Source organism: Alligator mississippiensis, chromosome 1, assembly GCF_030867095.1.
Source record: "Alligator mississippiensis isolate rAllMis1 chromosome 1, rAllMis1, whole genome shotgun sequence".
In the NCBI taxonomy this organism is placed as follows: domain Eukaryota; kingdom Metazoa; phylum Chordata; order Crocodylia; family Alligatoridae; genus Alligator; species Alligator mississippiensis.
In genome coordinates this window covers 97,079,254-97,100,670 of record NC_081824.1, presented here as the reverse complement: position 1 = coordinate 97,100,670, position 21,417 = coordinate 97,079,254, and the positions used below count along the sequence as shown (strand labels likewise).

The window sequence follows — 21,417 nt, the reverse complement described above, 5'->3', positions numbered from 1 at the left end:
CACCGGGTTTGCAGTTTTGTACTAGTTCTCACAACACACATCTTTGGCAAAGGCCCTCCCACACAGCAGCGCCTGCCCAAACAGACTTGTTTCCTGTTGCATACTTGCTTCAGCATTTTTTTATCTTTGTGGCTTTGCCTTTCCAGGCCCACAAGCTGTTCACTGCTGAACTAAATTCTCTAGTAGTTGACCTAATAGTTTCCATGGTTTATGGTCTTGGTGTTTTTTAAAAAGTATGCCCCTAGAGATGTGTTTACTGACAGAAGGTAACGCATGACCTTGATTACTTGCAGTAGCAGCTTTAGCAACTGCATTACAGCAAGTACCACAGAGAAATGGAGCTGCTTTGTGTCAGGGACTCCAGCAGTTTCTGATGTGTATAAATTTAAATAAAAAATAAAATAAAATAAAAGATAAACTCCCCTGGGAGTTCTGCACTGGGGTCACCAAATTTCCCTGCCCACACTTCAGCTCCCCTCAGTCCAGGTCCTGCTTATGCCCATTATGAAACCAAATGGGGAGCAAAAGAAATTATCTTGGGCATGCTAAAGAAATTCATTTGGAAGAGAACTGTAGTCTTAGGCCAGGTACAGACATTACAATTTTACCAGTATAAGTGATTGGAAACCCGCCTATATCCATAATGGAACAGAAGTTTGGCACCCGCAGACTGCTTTAAAACTGGTGCAACTTGGTCTGAGATTTGCCCCCTCTCCTTCCAACCAAAGAGCGAATGTAGGTTGTTCGCTATCAGTCTAAACTACGCTACTTACAGAAAACTGCGTAACTTAGATTGATTCCACCTCAGACTTTCTGAATGCCTATATCTAGCTTTGCTCAGACATTCAGAGGGCCTAGTAACCTTCCTGAGACTCTCTTCTTGCAGTCTGCCATAATGACATGCATGTATTACAAATTTGCTTTCTGACCTCCACCAAGCTGAGTGTTTGAAGGGCATGTGGGAAGCAACAGAGTGAACCTAAAATTGCTTGTTTTGCACAGAACGGATTCAAGAATCTATCTGAGCGGGGATGAAAGCAATCAGTTCAGACCTGAGCTGTGAGGGAGGACCGTCTGTCCTGACCCAATAAATGTAGATTGCAATGGGCTTGTGTACAGCCAGTTTACAGACCTGTCAGTTTTTAATGAAGATGGTATCTACAATTCCAGGAAAAAACACTGAGTCACATTCCCCACTGGTGTAAGTCTGCATAGATTCACTGAATTATGTGGAGATAAAGCAAAAGACACCTGCTGAGGATGTGGTCCATTGGGTTTATTAGTGTACTTGTCAGGAATATAGATTTGATCTGATGATCTGACTTTGTCATTTGTTCACAACAGAAACACAGCAAGCTTAATAAGCTGTTGAGACCGGAGTGTTTCTGTGAGTTTCAATGACTGTGAGCTCAGTTATGGCTTGTAGATCAAAAGCTGCACTGGAGATGGGGAAATAACGCCCGTACAGCCAGGTCTTAAGGCATTCTGCTTGTGAAAGACAGAGACCAGCATAGGGCTATGGGAGCATAGAGCATCTTTACATGTGCTTTGGGGTGGGGCTCTTTAATTAGAGTGACTCTTGGGAGCTGCTCTAATTAAAGCGCCCTCAGTGTCTCATGTATGCAACGTCTTGTGCTTCAAAATGGCGGCGGGGGCACTTTAACTAAAGCTTGTTCGAGCTTTAGTTAAAGCACTCCTGCTGCCATTTAGAAGATGGGGACACTAAATACACCTGACCCTGAGGCTGCTGGAGTGTGCTAATTAGCATGCTGCAGCAGACTCGATTAATTGAGTCTGCTGCAATGCATGCTAATTAGCATGCATTGGAGCAGGCATCAGGCATGTATACAGTGCACATGTATAATGCACTATACTACATATTGGGCATGTGTATAGTGCATACATGTATAGTGTACAAAGTAGTGCCTTGAGGAGAGACTTTTCAAAAGTGCCACAGGTGAGCCTCCAGCTCCAGGCACTAGAAATACCTTGTAGGAACAATGCCTTACCTTTATCCCTTGCAAGCCACTGCCAGTCACCCTCCACCTTGGACTCAGAAGGGAATTATACATGGTATAATATTTTGTTGCTGCAACTCTTTAACACATCTCTAAAATCAAGGACAACGTCTTACAAAAGCACAAAGGAAAAGCCTCTCACCATCACTCTGAGTGCACTTGCTCTGCACAAAGCTAGGCACTGTTACGTGCCACACATCACTCCACACTATGGCACTGAACAGGAGATGCAAGCCTTGAAACTGCAGCAGTGCAACTGGTCCTCTTGATGCTCCCTCCTCCCCCACACCCACCCCTGGTTTCTCCTGCCCATTAGTCAGTAATGGCCGTCTCAGCTCTGAGCACTACCTCTGTCAGGGCATTCTTCTGCCTGTGTACATACAAAGCCAAGAGCACATGAGGCACGACTTCACTGCTGTCTGTCCTGCCACATCCCCACCCTCTCAATACTACATTCTCATGCATGATAAACAGTATAAAAAGATGGCACAAAATCCACCATTTTCTTATTAACCTAAACATTTTTTTTAACGTCCCAGAGAGATTCCCCTAAAAAAGTAAGCCAAGTCATGTATAAATTTAGGCAGCAGTCACTGCTGGCAGATAGTGTCCCCTGCCCATCCCTGCCAACAGAGGAGGTAGCTGTGGCAGTATCCATTTGTTCTCACCACTCTCTTCTGAATTCTCAGTTTTCTTTCCTTCAAATCTTAGGAAAAGGGACACTAGTTAAAAAGCTATACAGGAAGGGTAGCCTCTTCCCTTACTGATTACCTTCCCATGGTGCTCCACTACCCACCATCAATACTTCCCCAAGGGGCTGCACTGCATTCAGTAAGAAACAGAAGGATGGAGAAGGAAATGACTAGGCAACACAGAGGAGCTTGGAAGGATGTCCTTCCTCCAATATTGTATGCCAGTGATTCCCATCTTTGGATCCTAGCAGGAAACGCAAGAGAAGCAGTTGGCTCAGCTACTTAGTAAAGCTGGAAAAAGAATGCATCAAAGGAACTACATTTGTAAAATGTGTGGTATAAATAAATAACAAGCTCTCAGCCTTCTTGAGTATCATGGGCCAAAGTCTTCAGGCCTAAAGCAAGGCATCTGTATGTCTGAGGGCATGGAGGGATATTGCTCCTGGCCCTTACAACACATGCTGATCTTTGAGCAGTGTGGGACCATTTGAAGTAGTCATCTAACCATGCACAAAATGCAAATCATAACCTAACACTATCACTAATTTCTCCTGGGAGATGTGCAAGATTCATAGCCAGGGCCTTGCCGGTGACTAGGGAAGCCATTTGCTAGCCTCCCATTGCTGTAAGTGGTGCTTAGGAAGGGCCAGGACTCCAGACAGGAATTGTTGCTGGTGGCAGCCAGCAGGTATTTGTGGACACTAAAGCAAAGGCAGGTTTTAAGGAGCTATTTTGATGAGAGTAAGAGAGTGACTGCAGATTTTGCGGGTTGTAAACACTGTCTGGTTCCTTGAGGAAGAAGGGTAAGAAAAGGTCGGCCAAAAGATTCAAACCTGAATGCCTGAGATGGGGCTCTTTGAAACGTGTTTGTCCAGATAAATATGACATGGTCTGAGCACCTACACATTCTCTAGTAGCAGGGGGGATTTGCAGATACTTTGACAATCCAAGCATGTGCCTAAATAGTTTTAGGGACCAAATTGTAGGCAACTGCAAACTGTAGGTGTGAAAGTGTTGAAGTGTCTCTTAATTTCAGCAGGAACTTCTCTGTGCAGCTAACACTGTGCTCTTAAATATACATTCATTTCTGAATCAATTCTGCTCTTGGGATTATTTCATTTTACTGTGGGAATAATTTTAATGTGCCTGATATTTTACTAAATATGGGAATTTGTTTACTTTGTACTCTGAGCTCTAGTCAGATTGCTTAGTACAGTAAAAATTGCAAGGTACTTATCATCAATGAAATGGCAGAACACTGTTAGCAAACTACTGTAAGCAGAGCAGTAAATTAACTACCTAGAAGTAATTTGTCCAAGTTGCAATTTTCACAATCCTTTTTAAAGGTAAAGAACTTTTATGGGAGGACACTAACAATTTTGCCTAAGTCAGTATAATAATACCCACCTTTGCTCTGTGCATTAATAAAAGGCAGCAGGAAATGTCTGGATATCTTTACATATGAACCATGGTTAATTATGGCTGTTAGAGTCTTTTTTTTAATGAAAAAGATACTTTAAAATATGTTTCTATAAAAATGGTAAATTATTGGAAAAGCAAATAAATCACTCCTTAAAGACTCGTTATCTTTCCACCATTGGCTTCTGCATGCTACAATGATGGACGAGCACATTAGAACTGCACATAGTTACGGCACTACAGACGTTTCAGTGCCAGGAACTTAAAAGGACATTGTGAAGTTATCAATTATAGGCCAAAATTCTACCCTGACATGACGCTCCAGGCAGCTCCATTTGCTGCATTATTTTGAAATGCTTTTTTTATTTGCATGTCATAGAAAAACATCTTAATTTTTTTTATTTTGAAACGTGTTCCCATGTTTGTTTCTGTTTACAGTTTGCTTATCCTGGCCTGTGAGGTGGGGGGTAGTGCATCTCATAAATTTCACTTCTGTTCCTTGATTCACTAACACTGTGTTGCAATGTTTGAGTTGCAGATGCCACAGGGAAATGTTAATTTGAAACATTTGGGCAGAGAACATGTACAAAAGATTTTTATATTGGTTGTTCAAGCTTCTTTCTTTTATAAAACCTCATTTTTAGCTTAAATTTCTGACAGTGTTTCCCTTGGACTCAGAGCAGCTTGCATGGAAGGATGTTGAAAGACAAGCACACCCCAAAGACTGCTCCTAAGCCTTCCCTTCTCTCCCACAAATCTTCCCCACCCTATTCCCAATTAATCATAAAATTACAGCTTTGACCATATTACACTGAGTTATTTGAAAATATCTGAACACAATACTTGGACTATTGCAGCCCCCAAATTGTCTTGTGTTAACCAGTGCACCAACACTGCTCACATCTTGAGTGTAACTCCTTTATTTCTTCCACTAGGTGCAAAGTTTCCTATCAAATGGACTGCGCCAGAAGCAGCATTGTATGGAAGGTTCACAATAAAATCAGACGTGTGGTCCTTTGGAATCCTACTGACAGAGCTCGTAACAAAAGGGAGAGTGCCATACCCAGGTAAGAAAAGCTACCAAGAATGCTAGCCTCGAGCCCAGCCTAGGAAGGTATGTAAGCACATGCATAACTTTAAGCATATGGGTAGTTCCATTGACTTCCAATAGGACTGTTCATGTGCATGAATGCTTTCCTAATTCAGGACCTTAGTGAGTCCTTGCCATTATGAAGGTGATATATGGGCAATCAGTCTAACCTTCCTTTTTGTTGATTCCTTTTCATTAAGATCACTTTAACTGATTAACATTTTTCCTGTCAAAGTAATGAAGGCAACCCAGAAGTACTGCACTGTAGAGAAACAACTCACATCAACATTGCATTCAATTTTTAAGATCTCAGTAAATTAAATACCAAGTGGATGTATCCCAGTTTATACGTATGTCTCTCTTTGATGATGCCTTAGGGCCTAATATTACCAAATCTCTCTGTAAATGCTTGTAAATCTCCAATCCTGGGAACAGAAATGGACAGAAGTCAAAGAAATTAATCACATAACATGTAGGCCCCAACCTAAGACAGGTTCATAGATAGGTTAAATTTTCTGGGGCAGGGAAAGTAAAGGCCCCATTGCTTTTTGTTGAAACTCTGCCAACTGTCCTCTGACTTACATTAGGGATGGATGTGCATGTGCTGTCTCTCAGAGCTGCATGCTCTAGCACTGGCCCTTGTAGGTGAGAGGTGTTCATGTGCAGGGAAAACAGGAAGAGGACACTGGCCAGCGAATTCATCTTTATTTTTTAACCTCAGTGTCTTCTGTGTGAATTGTGGAAGTGAATGCCTAGACTCCTAGCACAGTTTTAAATTAAGATCTATCCAAATAGTCCATGCCGTGGTAAAGCTCCTTATTGTATGGCTAGACTTGCTATAACTGACTGCTGGTGCTAGATCACAACTGAAAGGATGCTGTGATGTGAAGCATTAGTTTGTTCACAAATTAATTAGTTTGTTGCACAAAGTTGCCACTTTGTGCAATTACTCAGTGATCAAAGTAGTAGTCGGTGATGCACAACATTAACAAAGAGGTGCAACAGGGGGGTATTGTTTTGTGCCTTTCCAAAACACTCATTTAAACTCTGAAAATGAAGAGAAAAAAAGAATTCAACTCTGCTCACCTGGGGCTGGCAATAGCCAATGGGAACCATCTGCAAGTCCTCCAATTGCATTTGTTTTGTTAATGGTAGCTGTCCTGAATGGTAGACAGGCAGTTTGGCAGAGTTGGTCAGACTAGGAGGTGATCAGGGAGGATCGTGTCCCACTGGACTCAGTGAACTCCTTGGCCTGACCCTTTGCCTGTGGTCAAAGGAAAGAGATACTTGTCCCTTGAGCAGTACAATATGCCTCGTTTCAGCTGATCAGGACTAGTGCACATGGGGTCCTCTTGCCCTCAGGGCTGTCAGCAGTGAGGTGGGAGATGAGAGTGGTTTCTGGGTTGAATGATGGCACCATTTGGTACAGGTGAAGGGGGATTAAAAGAAGTGAATGTGTTATAAAATTTAGGAAATATGGTGATTTTCCTGTGAAGCATCCAACAGTAGGGCAGGGGAAGGCAGTTACTATTCAGAATTGTTCGAAGGAGGAGGGGAGTATGTGATGTGGATATCCCAGGGCATCATTCAATGAGAGCAGAGTTACGGTTAAATAAACAGACTCTGCAGAACTCAGACTTCTGGAAGGGCGTAAGATAGCACAGGGAAACCAGAACTCTATGTTAGCAGCATCCTTTGTCGCCTGTTTTTTTAACGGAAAAAGAAATGTTGTTTGTGGGCTATTGTGATCACTTTGGGAGTTGTTGTCATGTAGGCTTGCAGCTGAGACACTGCTGTGGCTCAGTAAAGGTAGCAGATGCTGCGTGTGATTCACATTCACCCTCCTCCCTTGTACACTTGGTTATTGTGAAATGGGGATTGGGGTCATACTCAGAAATGCTCAGTGTGTATTTCCTAACAGGACCTACAAGAGAAATTATAGACATGGTCTGTCCCCCCAAGGTCTAGACAGTCATTATATGGTGGTTAAAGTGATATTAAACACATGGAAGAAGGCTACTGAATCTCTCCCCTTCTTCATTCTCCCTCAGTGCAACATGAAGTCCCTTTCTCCTTGCCCTGGCCAGTTTTCAGCTCAAATTCTCCTTCTTATCCCATTCCATGAAGATATTAACATTTTATCCATCAGCACATAAAGTGTTACTTCTAGTTGCATGGATCTGTCACAGGCAGTAGGGAGGATCACATACTTCCTTGGTTACATAGCCCGAGCTATATACTAAACCAGGCCTTGCACCCCACACTGCTCCGCCAGCCTCTGCTTCAGCTAGGGGTCCAGTCATGCCCTTGGCCCAACCTGGTGTGTTTCAGCTCCATGCCGGCCTTCTAGGTCTGTGCAAAAAGGAGCTGTCAGCATTAAAAATGGGAGGGAGGGATGGTGTGCATCTTGGGAATTATGGGCTCAAAAGTTCCTACAGCTGGATCAGTAACTCTACCCTGCATCTCCCTTAGGTACTCCAAATTTCAAGGCAGAACAAGCAAGCATGTGGATTTATAGCACTGAGAGGTTTCAGCCTTTAAGTAGATTGCAGAGGGAGAGAATGACTCCTGCCCCCGGTCCTGGTGCCTACATGAGGAGGGCTGGGAAAGTGGCTAGCACCTCTACACAAGAACAGGGTCCCCCAGATCCTGCCAAATCCTGGTGAATACACAAGGGCAAGGGGAGGGTTTCAGACACCTCCAGAGGGACAGGACTGCCTCGGATCCCAGCTCACCTAGGGGAGGAGAGTGTGGAGTTGATAGGAACCCACAGCCTGAATACCACCATGCTCTGCCCTGGCACCCTGATCAGTCGTGGTAAGCATGTGGTTTTTAGAGCACCTCAAAAATCAACCTTTCCCTATGAAAGGGTTCTCAGGTTTAGGTGTAGCAGAGCTAGCTTCCTCCCCTATAATGTCTTGCTTGTAAAATGGGTTACAGATCTGCCTCCAGGCATGGATGCTCATTGTGGGGTGGAGTTCAAATAAAAAAGGAAAGTGCTCCTCACTTGTTAGAACAATTCCTGTGACTTATTACACACTTCACACCCCCTAAATCTGGATGTGTACTCACACTCACAGGTCTGCCTCCATAGAGGCGTTGCCATTTTATAATCTCCTCCTGTCTAGGTAACAGGAGAGAGTGCAACATGGAGGAGACAAGAGAGGAAGGGGTGTGTCTGACTGGCTGAATATGAAATCTAGTATCCACTGTCCCCACTCTTCAAACCATTTGTTGTCCAATTGCTCCATTTTGGGTGAAAGGACTGGGGTCTGTGAGCAGGAGACCACAGTAGCAAAGGTTAGAGGGATGCCAGGGCTCCAAATTAAACCTTCCACCACAGCCCTAATAGTCCCTGCCAGCAGTAGCCTGACTTCTTAATAGTAGCTGTCTTACTCTTTATCCTTCAGTTTATCCCTCAAGGGGGCCTATTGGGTGGCAAAATGTCTAACTTAGATATTGGTGCTCTCTTTAACCCTTTACAAGGCACTGGTTTGAAATAAGCCCTTTCAACAATATTTTTCATTAGCACACAGGGGAAATAAAAGGGGGAGGGAGGGAAGCAAAGCCAAAAATTAATGTGCCTGGTTCAGCTTGTTTTTAGTTTTACTGTTGCTTTTTTCCCCAATTCCCTGTTGGATCCTACTTTCAAACTGTTAAAAAAAAGGGAGGCAGGAGGCTTTATTTCTTTGGCTGTTGTCCAGCAGGATTATGGTTTAAAATGTTGCTTATCGGGTAGTGCAGCCACACATTCCAGCTGCACTGAACAAGCACATCTGTCTTGCCTGCCCTGCTTTCTGGTGCTAAAATTGGATTCGACAAGTTAGTGCACATGCTGTACCTTGAGCAAATGTCCTCTCCAGTGTCCCCAAATCCTGCAGTTCCATGCAAGGGCTACTTTTGGTAAATAGGAAAGCTCCATTTACAAAGGCTCTGGGCCCAATTGAGAATGTTAACCATTCTAATAACTCTCTCTCTTTCTCTCTCTCTCACTCGCACTCTTCCCCGCCCCCACACCCAATTTAAGAAAGCCGATATGAGAAAAGATGACACAAGTTGGCACCAACTCAAAGTGACCAAACCTTTTCTTAAGAATATTCTCTAATGCCGTGAGGATTTTTCATGCTTCAGAAATGATAGCAGCATGAAGCATTTTTAAAAACACATTGTTTTCCTTCCCTCTTATGAAGTTAAGTGTTGGGTCTCTGGGAGATGTTCAGTTAAAGGCATGATGAGATCTGATCCATGATCCCAAGAGTCATGCCTCCTGCCATGCCACGTGTGCATGGCAGGAGGTGCAATTGTGAGATCGGGGATCAGATCCCAGTCATGCCCTATTGACGGTGCAGGGGAAGCCTTTGATTATGATTTTGGGCTCTCCCTGCACTGGCAAGTAGCAAATTAAAAGCCCCATGCTCCCATAGCTGGGAGCGCCAGTCTGTTGAATGGAGCCTTTTAAGGCTCTGATGGACTCCCACAGCTAGGAGTGCCAATCAGTAGGCCTGTGCAAATAGGGAACTATTCTTCGGATTCAGATTCAGCCGATTCAGATGCCAGAGATTCTGTTCAGCTGAATCGCTTTGGAAGATTCAGAGCCAATTTGGAGATTCGGCCATAGAGTATAATGGGGAATCAATGAAATATCTGTAACGTTGTTGGGTTTTGGCTGATTCGAATGACGGGGTGCAGGGGTGGTAGCCTCTGCTGAGAGCATGAAGCCTGCCAAGTTTCAAGGTGATAGGTGCAGGGGTTTCTGCGAAACTGCACCTCAAGCTGCTGACAAACAAAACTCATATCATGTGTGTGTGTTAAGCCACAGTGGAGTGAAAACTGCAGGGGTGGTAACTCTTTCTGAGGCCACAAACCCTGCCAAGTTTCAAGGAGATAGGTGCAGGAGTTTCTGGTAAACTGCCCCTCAAACTGCTGACAAGCAAAACTTATGACATAGATGACACTTTGTGTGTTAAAGCACAGTGGGGTGAAAACTGCAGGGATGGTAGCCCCTGCTGAGGCCGTGAAGCTTGCCAGCTTTCAAGGAGAGAGGTGCAGGTGTTTCTGGGAAACTGTACCTCTGCACTTTAACCTGCGATGCTACATCCCCCTTCCCCCCAACACCAACCACAGGCTGTCCCTCATCCCATGACACCTCCATTTCCATTTTCACTGACTAACTTTCTTGCCTGCACTGCGTGCCAGGCCAGCCTCTGGCTTCTTTACTATTCCTTCCATCCAGGACCAGGAGACACACCAACTGCACATACTTCCTCAGCCTGACAAAGGGATTTTCAACCCGAAAGCTTCCTAAGATATATTTTTTCTAACTATTTTGGCTTTTTTTAATAATAAACATATAAACATAAAAACACAAGATAAGCCATCACACACCAGGATTAACATATATTCAACACAATGTCTACTTCTTGCTGTCAATTCCGTTATAAAAAGAAAGGTTCTGGGATAGTTCCGTCTGGGTACCTTTGATGCTGCTGGTGCTATTGGTGTTGAGCCAGCTAAGTTATTTTGACCTGCCATCATTTACAGTGGTGGACCGGAAGCTCCAAATCAATTCAGAAAGCCTAAAGCTTCTAGCGATTCGATTCAGATTCATAGATTCAACCTACAAATCATCCAAATCATCTCCGAATCAGAATCGCAATCCAAAGCTTTGCACAGCCCTACCAATCAGCTGACTGGCGCTCGCAGACACAGGAGCATACTGGAGTCTTTAAGGCTTCCAGTGCACTCTCAAGGCTGGGAGCAGCTATACATTCAATTTAAGGCTTCACGGGAACCAGCTGCAAGGTCAGCATTTCCCCATGCAGCATGGGAGGAAGCCCCTCATCTTGGATTCAAATACAAGGCTGGGGGAGTGGGGTGGGGCAGGTCTGACTAGAGCCCTGACCCAGGCTTGGGGTTAGATTTGGAGCTGCAGCCATAGTCCCCACCCCCTACCCTCCCCCCCCACACACACCCCTGCCCACTGCAGCCTTTGGACCCCTATCTGTGCCACAACGCTTCTGCTCCCCTCCCTCCCCACTTGCTTCCCCAACCCCTGCCCCCCTGCAGCTTACCATCAGTCATTCCATTCCAGCCCAGGACAGCTGTGGCCCAGGACCCAGACCCCAGGGTCCTCTGCTGCTCCTGCATGGCCAGGCAGGAGGGGGAAGGGGAGTGAGGAGCTTCCTTTTGCTTCATAGCCCCAGGCTGGAATGAGGCTGACGCTATGACTGACAGTAAGCTGCAGGAGGCAGGTAATGGGGGGGCAGAAGCTACAGGGAGAGGCAGCAGGAGGTGCTGACCCTGTAGGTGGAGAAAAGGCACTGGGGCATGCAAGCAAGGGGAGGGATAGGTAAAGGGAGACAAGTGGTGGGGGCAGGGATCAGACCACTTGCCCTCCCTGCTGCCTGCCCCCTTCTGCTGCTTTCCCCACTGTCACATTGGGGGAAATTAATTTAAGGCCCTCCAATAATTAGATTCTATACACAGAAAAAAATTCCATGTACAGAATCTAATTACTGGGGGGGGGGGGGGCAGGGTCTTAATTTCAAATAGTCTTGGATTCAGATAACTACAGTACTTCTGGGTTTGGTTTTGTAAAAACTGAAATTCAGCCTTCCTAATGGTACTTAGTTTGTTCTTGAAATAACCCTCATGTTCACACACCCAAATCAGATGGCTAATATATTACGCAGTTCATGTGCTGAATGCTATCTGCATGTGCATATTAAGTAAAGGACATCTTAAAATTACATTCATTTCATCAGTAAGGGTTCCTAGGCTAGCTTGGGAAAAAAACAGGTTTTTTTCCCTATTGCATGTATTATATATATTCAGAAAGTTTGAAACAGAGTGGGCATGGAAGAAGATCACTTTACCCATATCAATGAAGATTACAATATCACAATGAACTGACTGTACTTCTCTTTACGTGAACAATGCAACTGAGCAATTGTGGCAGCATTTTTTTTAAATAAATATATGCCAGGATTTGAAAGACAAGGACCAGTGGCTTTTGCAGCATGCAGTTGTTTCGTCTGGCAGTTGTGTTTGTGCCTAGATTGGGGTAGGTTTTGTTTTGAAATAGCTTTCCAATAGCTACAGAAAATGACTGAAAATGAAAACTGCTGCAAGAACCTCAGGACCTTTCCTCTCAACACCCAGTTCAGTCTACAAACCTGCGGTGCTCAAATGGATCAGTGAGAAATACTATCTGTTTAGCATCATTAATGAGTTGGCTCTGCATAGTACACACACAAAAAAAAGAAAAGCTGGCACTGCCTACCCTACCAATATTAGAATCTAAGGCAAAATAATATTTTGTTTTCCCCTTTTACATCTAGCTAGCTAACTCATATTCCATCATAAAATCCTAACACAGACAAGGCACTGTAGCTTTTACTGTGCAAGGTCGATGCTATCCCCACCCTTTGCCCTTGATTGGCTTCTGTTATTTCACAGTACAACCACAGCGCCTTGTTTCCACAGGCATTTAACAGCAGGTTAGCTAATACACTGTAGTTAACTATGGTAGAAACAAACCTTTTAGGTAGTGCAGGAAAAGCCTCAAAGACATATTTTCTCACATGGCACTGTGGGAAACTAAGGAGCACAGTTGCCTTGGAGGTTTGGTTTTGTTACATCTACAAAATGTAACTTTCACCTTTTCCAGCAGCCCAGAAAAAATAAGGGAGAAAGGCATTTTGAATGAGGAGAATGTGTTTGTATGGCAGAGAGAAATAGTTCTCTGTAGGAGGCAGCTTGGCAGTGTACTGTAGGAAATGGAAAAGCTTTTACTTCAGGGAGCTAGCCTTTGAATCATAAAGCTGCTCATCATCATAAGAGCTAGGCTGCAAGAGAAACCTAATTTAACCTGTGGAAAAGAAGAGACAAATCACGGAGGTCTTGAAACATTCCAATTGAATTTTAAGATTTAGGTCTGCATCCAAAAAAGAGCTTAGATTAGTCAATAGCTGAGCTAAGGCTTTCAGAATTGCAGCTCTGGTGTTAGGCAGCTAAGTCCCATTTGAGATGCCTCCACTCGTTTCTGGATCAGTCTGGGCTGGGCCCTTCCAAAGATTCAGCACAGAACTCCAGGTAGGAGAAGCAGGTCAAGTACAAGTTGGCTGAAAACCACAGCTACATTCTCCAAACCTTGGGTTACTCAGGGGAGAGAGAACACCTTTGCTGTTACTGAGACCAGTATTTCCCAACCTTTTCCAACCCAAGGCAAACTTACATTAATAAAATTTTTCTACAGCGCACCTGTTAAGGCATTCCCCATCCTCATGCCTATTGTAACTCATTGCCATGGCAAAATTCCACGGCACACCTGTTCGTTTCTGATGGCACACTTGTGTGCTGCGGCACACTTGTGTGCCGCAGCACACAGGTTGGGAAACACTGACTTAAATGGCTCTGGCAGGCTGTGAAATTATAGACGCCTGGTCCCTGATGGCAGTGATGCTGCCAAAATCTCTGCAGCTCCCTTGGCCTCCAAAGACAACCTGGGGCATCTTCCTAGGGCTTTTTAAAAGACAAACCAGGTAGTTCAGTTTCTGATCTGCAGGGGTAGTACGTGTGTATTACTTCCCCACCAATGTAGTGATTCATATACAAATCTGTAATAACCTAAAGGAGGAAAAAGATGTGTGATCATTCTGGTTAACACTTGAATGATGAGTTATACTTAGGTTCGTAACTATATTTGGACTTTCAGAGGGTAGAAGAATGAAAGAGTAGGCTTCCAGTCAGCACAGTGCATAGAAATTGTTCCATATTCTTTACTACATTTTAAAAGAAAAGAGAGGTTAAGAGTTGTTTTCCCTTAGTTCAATATTTGATCCACTGTCAAGTTTCAAAGCATGTTGCTGCACAAAATAATACACTGGATTATTAAAAACACAGAACAGTCAATACCTCACATAACAATAAGCTAATTCATGCAAATGAATTATTTCAGGCAAGGAAATTTTCTGCTTTTACCTGTGTTGCTATTAACACTGTAATTTATCCAGGCTTGAAAACAGGGAGAAGCACAGAAGAGGTTTTTACCTTCAAATGTGAGGTGATTTGTCCAGCAGCTTCAAAGATGAGCGTTTGAAAAATTAGTCTAGTTTGTAATTGAAAATACAAAACTGATGTGATTCCAGCTTCTGGCTTTCCCAGCACCCACCATCCTTTTATGTGTTTTATCTTTTCAATTGTAATCGCATCAGGACAAGAGCTGTCTCTACATTCTGGAGCACTGAGTACCATGCGCATTTTCTACATCAGTGGTTCTCAACCTTTTTAGATTGAAAGCACCCGTCGGAAAATGCCAGCTCTTACTTAACACTCATTTTTTGACTACAGAAAAATAATAGAGCAATTCTTCTGTTTCAAAGAACTCAGAAAGACTGCAACAGGTTTTGACACTATGGATTCCAGTTGAAAATCTCTAGGTTTGTCTTGTAAATTGTGTTTGTACACCTAGCAGTACTAACATTGTGTGGCACCCCATAGGACCCTTGAAAAGATCTCAAGGCACTCCAGAGTGCTGCAGCACCTGATTGAGAATCACTGGTCTACATGAAGTAAATCCATCCCAAAGGGCATTCTGCCTGTATGTTATTCTCAGAGCTTTTTCTCATGTGAGCAAAACCCTTGGTCTAGATGCAACTATATCAATGGAAGAGGGTCTCTGCCAGGCTAGCTTATGGCATTTGGGGAAATGGTATAAAAAGCCCATTTGCTGCATACTCTGCCTCTCTGGTATGGGGCTGTGCCAGTACAACTATAGCAGCAGTGGTCCCATAACGTAGACAAGTCTTAGGAGTCTGGTGGACTTTATCATTTTGTTGGCTTCAAGCCTCGGGGATTTTTAATCCCTGAGGAGAATATACCAGATGCTGGAGCCATTATTTATAACTTACTTGTAACCATAACGCCTTACAACACCAGTCCTGAACCAGGACTTCACTGTCCTAAGCACTGCATAAACACAGGACTAGAAGACTGTCAAGGCTGCATCAGAGCTTATAATATAAGACAAGAGACAAAGGGAAGATACAAATGCCCGGGATGCACAAGAACACAATAAGGCAATACTGGTGAGCCTGACAGACAGTAGTTATAGTGTATCAGCAGCTGAAAGGGCTGTCAAGATTGTTTAAAATATTGCAGCAAAGGAGAATTGTAATGAGGGACATTGAAGGCAGATAATGAGATAGCTTTTGCACATGTTTATAGGACCTCTTTCCAAGAATGAGGGGTAGCATGGAAGACAGTGTGAAAGTGCTTGTTTGAAAAGCTAAGTCATGGGTTATGGAGAGTGGCATCATAGGCCAACTGGGGACAGAATGATCCCCTTTTCTGATCCAGAATGAAAGATGGCAGGCAGGGTGCGGCTAGGTTGTAAAGGGCTTGGAAAGCAGAGACAAACATCTTATATCTGCTGTGAGAGAGAGGGGTGGTCAAGACAATAAAATGAGACACTGATCTTTACATTCCCACCTGAATGGATATGAGCACAGCAAGATTGTACTTGTCAAAACCAGAAAAATGGTTTTGACAAGTACAATGGTTGTTGTAGTAATCAAGATGAGAGATGAAAGTCTGGATGGGGGTTTGAACTGTGTGAGTGTGAAGAGATGTTATGAAGAAAGAATCAGGAAGATGTAGATATAGCCTAGATCAGTGGGGGCCAACCCTTTTGGCAGGTGTTCCACAAATTAGCCCTGCACCCTCTCTGAGTGCCACTCCAGTTCCCTTCCCCTGCCTAATCTGCTGCTCTGTTTTCTGCTTTCTTTTCTGTGCTTCCTGCCCAAACTGGTATTTTGCTTTCTGCTTCCAGCCCTATCTGCCACTGTGCTTCCTGTTCCTTCTCCAGCCAGCTATGTGCTACACACAGAAGCTGCCCATGCCACAGGTTGGCCACCCCTGGCCTAGCTGACAGAGTCTGGCTGGAACCCCACAGAAAGCTGGAGGGGAGATGAGGAAAGATGAGATCCAGGGGAGGATGGTATCAAGGAAACTAGAGGAAGACAACATTTTAAGGAGAAAAGCCACAGTCAGCAAAGTTGAAGGTGGCTAACAGGTCAACAAGGATGAGGATGCAGTACTGCTTCTAGGATTTGGCTAAGATGGGGTCATGAATAAACTACAGTGCATCTTGTAAGACGACTGATATTCCTGCAGGGCTTCTCAGCAGGACCCGCTGACCTAGAGATATTAAGTCTGCCAATATATCTTGGCAGAGATTTTGTTAACGGTACTAGCCACCTGGAAACTAAGCTGTCATCTAGGTTGTTATTAATGTACATACTTTCTGGTAAATGCTTCCATATGGCAACATTTTTCCTTGGAATTATTAAAAAGCCAAGGAAATTATTAATGAATTTAGTAAGGATGAAGTTCAGGTTGTTAATGGACATTCACTGCTTAAGGGGAAAAATGTAATGGTATGAAGAAGGACTGGGAGAAAAACCTTGGAAAGCCACAGTGCAGCTAAAGAAGCCAGATACCTGTCAGTGTAACCAGAGTGGGGCTTGTACATCTGAGCATAGGATCAGGGACTGAGGTAGAGGTGTTTCTTCATAGGGAGACTTACTAAGGTGGGTTAGTATTTCATTCTTGAATCAGAACATTTTTTTCCTTTCTTGGATAGAGAATAATGGAAGAAACAAAGCGTGGAGGAAACTACATTGGTTCTAACTAACTAGTATTCCTAAAAGGTCACCACCTATCATCCATGTCACCATTATAGTTTTATATTCACCAGAACAAATTTGCCTGTCATAACTAAACCCTATAGAACAGATTTAGCCATTTTCAAGACAAGGGCTACCAATTACAGTCAGTTGCTAAAAAAAAATTTTTAAAGATTAAGTGAGATGTTCTGGGTGACACTTGCTATTCTAACAGCAGTAGGCTGAAGCCCACACAGCCTATTCCTAGAAAGTCCTAAAAAAATTTGGCAGGCTCAGAGCGAAGTTTCAAAAAGCCATTTTTTCCTATATGTTTAAGTGTCTGGATTGTAAATAGAAAAAAGTGTGCTTTACACTAAAATAGGAAACAAAAGATTGTTAAACAAACTTCACAATAAAATATATTGCATAGCTCTTGGTTGGAAGAAAGTGCGTGATTCTACCTTTTGGTAAACTTGTGCCAATTCTTTTGAAGAAGGGTAAGGGTGTTTTGAAGAAGGGTAAGGGTAAGCTAAGAGGGAGCAGTGTTTTACTTCTCAGTTGTTTAACACTGATACCTTTGGAAGCAGATCGATCTAGTCCATACTGTAATAGATAGGAAGTGGGAACAGGTGGGCTCTTTGGTTGGTTTGTTTAACCATAGAGGCTAAGTACAAACAGTCAAAAAGCCCAAGGCTGAATTGATTAGGTTAGTCTAAACTGCCAAGATGGAACCAGTAAGCAAATGAACACACATTCACTTTTGATTCAGGAAATGCAGCCACATGCCTGCAGTGGCCTAGGCTAGAAGCAGGGAGACACTACAGCATGGGTCTCTGGCAGATAGCCATCATGGGCTGTGTGTTCACTTCCTTTTCCTGCCGCCCCCGAGGTCTCTGGAATTTGCAGTCTACAGTCACAGGAGCTGGACTCTGCAGGGTTGCTCATCACTTCCTTTTCCTGCTTCCAGGTGCTTCTGGGATTTGTAGTCTACAGTCACAGCCAGCACTAAGTAAGCAGGCAGGGCATCTCCATGCTTGGGGGAAGGGAAGTTTAACCCTCCTCCTTGGCCCCAGACCCCAGCAGGGGTATGCCTGAGGGAGCCAGTGAGGCCAGTGAGGCAGCCCCATAGGCAGTGGAAGGGTAGGGGCTAAACGTAGGGCAGTGATAGGGCCACAAAGCAGCCCAAGCATGGGCTTCCAGTGGCTGCAGCAGGAGTGGGGAGGGGCTCACAGGCAGCGGTGAGGGAGGGAGTGGGGCTAGGAATGAGGGAGGGACAGGCACTCAGGGTGGTGCACAGGACTGAGCGCTGAGTGGCTCATTGGGGAGTGCGGCTCCTGCTGCTATATGCACCCTGGGAGGTACATGGGGGATGTGCCCCCAGATCTGAGTGGGGCAGAGCAGGCTGCAGCTGTGGGCTGGGGCTGTGCTCTTCCCGGAGGGGGAGAGGGGGAACTGTGCTCAGGGCAGGCGGCGGCAGCACTGGGGGGGCTGCAGCCACCCCAAGATTCACCATAGCCCACCAAACCCTCCTCCCAGTGCCACTGCCACCAGCCCACCCTGCCCTGTGCAGATCTGGGGGCACATGCCCTCCATGCCTCCTGGGATGCATGCAGTGGCAAGAGCTGCCGCCCCTCTCCACACCCGCAGATGAGCCGCGCCTCTGTCCTGCACCCTGCTGCGCCTGCCCCCGCTGTGCAGAGCCTAGTGGGGCAGGCATGGGGGTCCCAGGGACTCTGTCCCCTCCAGCCTGGTGGCGCAGGCAAGGCTGGCCCCACTCCAGCCTCCAGCTCCAGGCCCCCCCAGGTGGTGCAGGGATGCGGAGGCAGCTGGTGCTGACACAGCGCCTGTCAGGGCTGGGGTTGGCATGGTGCTGGGTAATGCCGTTCCCCCCCACAGCGCTTTCCTATCCTCCCTCACCTTCCCCCACAGACTTTCCTACTTGGTGGGGAAGGAAGGGGAGGGAGGAGCACATGTATGCACACACGCTCAGCCCCCCTCCCCCCCCCCCCCAAAAAATGTTTCTTTCTCTGCCTATGTCCAGCCCTCATTGCTCCAGCTAGGGAGCAGAGGGGCAGAGCCAGCCCTCCTCTCTGGAGCAGACAGCCCAGCCCAGCCCAGCCCAGCCCAGGGCTGCAAATGCTGGGATGCTGGGGGACTGTGATTTAACTTGAACCAGGAAGAGGTCTGGGACAGACATTTCATAAACCAGTTTGACTTAAATCAGTTAAGTCTGATACTACATTCAACCAGGTTTGTCTTAAACCAGTTTCAACCATTTTGAAACTGGTTTATGTGCCCTGAACTTCTATTCTGTTACAGGTTTAAACCAGTTTCTGATCACTTAAAACAATGTATGTGTAATCTCTGTCACTAGCCAGAGAATGTATATATGGTAAATGCATATGGAGATTTTGGTTTATTTCCCTGTATTTTAACAAACATCTTGCTGCTGCCTATCTGTAGGTATGAATAACCGTGAAGTCCTGGAGCAGGTAGAACGTGGTTATAGGATGCCATGTCCTCAGGACTGCCCCATCTCCTTGCATGAGCTTATGATCCACTGCTGGAAAAAAGACCCAGAGGAGCGTCCAACTTTTGAATACTTGCAGAGTTTCCTTGAAGACTACTTTACTGCAACAGAACCCCAGTACCAGCCCGGTGACAACCTGTAGATTCCCGGTCTGTACAGAATGTCGTTATCAGGTGTTTTTCCCTTCATTAGCTTCCAGCTCAGTGACAGGCTTCTCCAAAGTGCAACATCTTCCAGCACCAGAATGCACGTGGGTCAGAAGTTGAAAACTTCCACAGCCCTTGTCCATGACCACTTGTCTGAATAATCTGAATGTCATTGATGAAAAGGAGAAAAACACTTGTTTTTTTCTTAATCAAAGACTCCGAAAATGCATTGTATTGATGTTACGTAAACTGCAAAACCTCTGTTCAATGTAAATAGTAACTCAGTGCCAATAACTGATCCTAATGCTTTCCTTTTTTTAAAATGCAAAACTTATGTGATTTTAACTAGTCTTCTCCTGATTCAACTAAAAGTATTATTTTCCAAAAGTGGCCTCTTTGTCTAAAACATTTTTTTTCATGTTTTAACAAAAAAAATCAGGACAGGTGTTTGGTTTTTTTGCTTTTTTATATATAAAATATATATATAATATATATACATACCTGTACATACAGTATATGGGTGCTATTGCAGAATAATCTCATTTCAGAATGAATGAGCCACACTGCAGCAGTACCCAGAAAGTGATAATTTTACTGCAAACATGAAAATACTGGTGAGATTCTGAAAGCCAGTGATCTAATTTTTGGCTTTTGCCAAGCATGAATTTTTTTAATTGGATTGCACTTTTTGTTTATGACTATGTACCTGTAGATGGTTGTATCTTTGCTCTTTCAGGAATCATGTGCTGTATTTACAGTAACGTTTCCAATGTTTGACAAGTGTGTTCTGATTTGTTCTTGAAATTAAAATGAACATATTTAAAGCAAGAGAAACCATCGCCATTGGAACTGGAAATTTGAAACTGCAAGTACTTCTTGTATCAAAACATGTATAAGGATCTGTTTAAAAAATTTATTTAATAAACATTGTAACCACATTCAGATGGTCTTAAAACCATAGAATTTTAGTCATGTTCACCTGCTAAACTGTTTGCCATGCAACTAGGATTTTCTGTTTTGTGTGTAACATTTTCCATTGTAAAATAGGCGTGTTAAATGTCCTGTACTGCTAATGAAATTACTTTCTCTATGTCTGCAAGTTCTCCAGTGGAATTACTATGCACTTCTTTACATTTCATGGGGGATGCACAGAGCAAAATATTACTTTTTTCAGTTGTCTGTACCAGCCTTGAATTACTTACGTTTAACCAAAACCAATTCCTTTCTATTTCTATTGAGTTTTTAATACTGAGTTGCAAATTTTAAAGTCTTAATTACATTTTGTTATGGTTTATTTGCAAGTTTACATTTTAAAACTGTTTAACTTTCTTAATTTAGTAATTAAAAAGAGCATTTTACATTTGAATATATTTGTTCTTTTGTTTAAATCATGGAGATAAGATTTTAGCAGCAGGGATATAAATACCATTCTGGCATAAAAGTATTAATATGGGGTATATTGACCATTTTCCTTATTGGGAATCATTATCCAAACCATGAAACTAATAAAATTCAAAAGAGCTATGGTTCAAGTGTAAGGGAGATGGGTGAACCCATAGACTATTTAACATTTTGTGTTCTGAAGAGCTATTTTTTTCTTGTATACTTTTCATGCTTTTAACATTAACACTGTGCTTTGATAAGTATAACAGGAAAAGATTTATATGTGCATAGTCAAAATTGATCATTTTTTGTTATTACTGTTGCCATCATGTTTAGTCAAGTAATACATTTTGATGACTGAAATTTAATTGTTATTCTTTGGTACTGCGGTTATGTCTCCATATTCTGAACGTTCACAAATTTCTTCTGTATCCTAAAAGCTGAAGCAGTAATTGAGTGAAATACAGGTAATG

At 43.8% G+C, this 21,417-nt stretch overlaps 1 protein-coding gene across 6 annotated transcripts in view; it reads left to right on the top strand.

Moving 5' to 3' along the window:
- The window catches only part of FYN (FYN proto-oncogene, Src family tyrosine kinase), a 195,622-nt gene extending 174,695 nt beyond the window's left edge, over nt 1–20,927 (top strand). For all 6 annotated transcript variants that reach the window (XM_014605870.3, XM_014605868.3, XM_059733079.1 and 3 more), the window contains 2 exons: nt 5,065–5,196; nt 19,349–20,927. In XM_014605870.3, the coding sequence (XP_014461356.1) occupies nt 5,065–5,196; nt 19,349–19,557 (341 nt within the window). In that variant the 3' untranslated portion in view covers nt 19,558–20,927. The remainder of the gene's footprint in view (nt 1–5,064; nt 5,197–19,348) is intronic.
- Nucleotides 20,928–21,417: the final 490 nt, after the last annotated feature.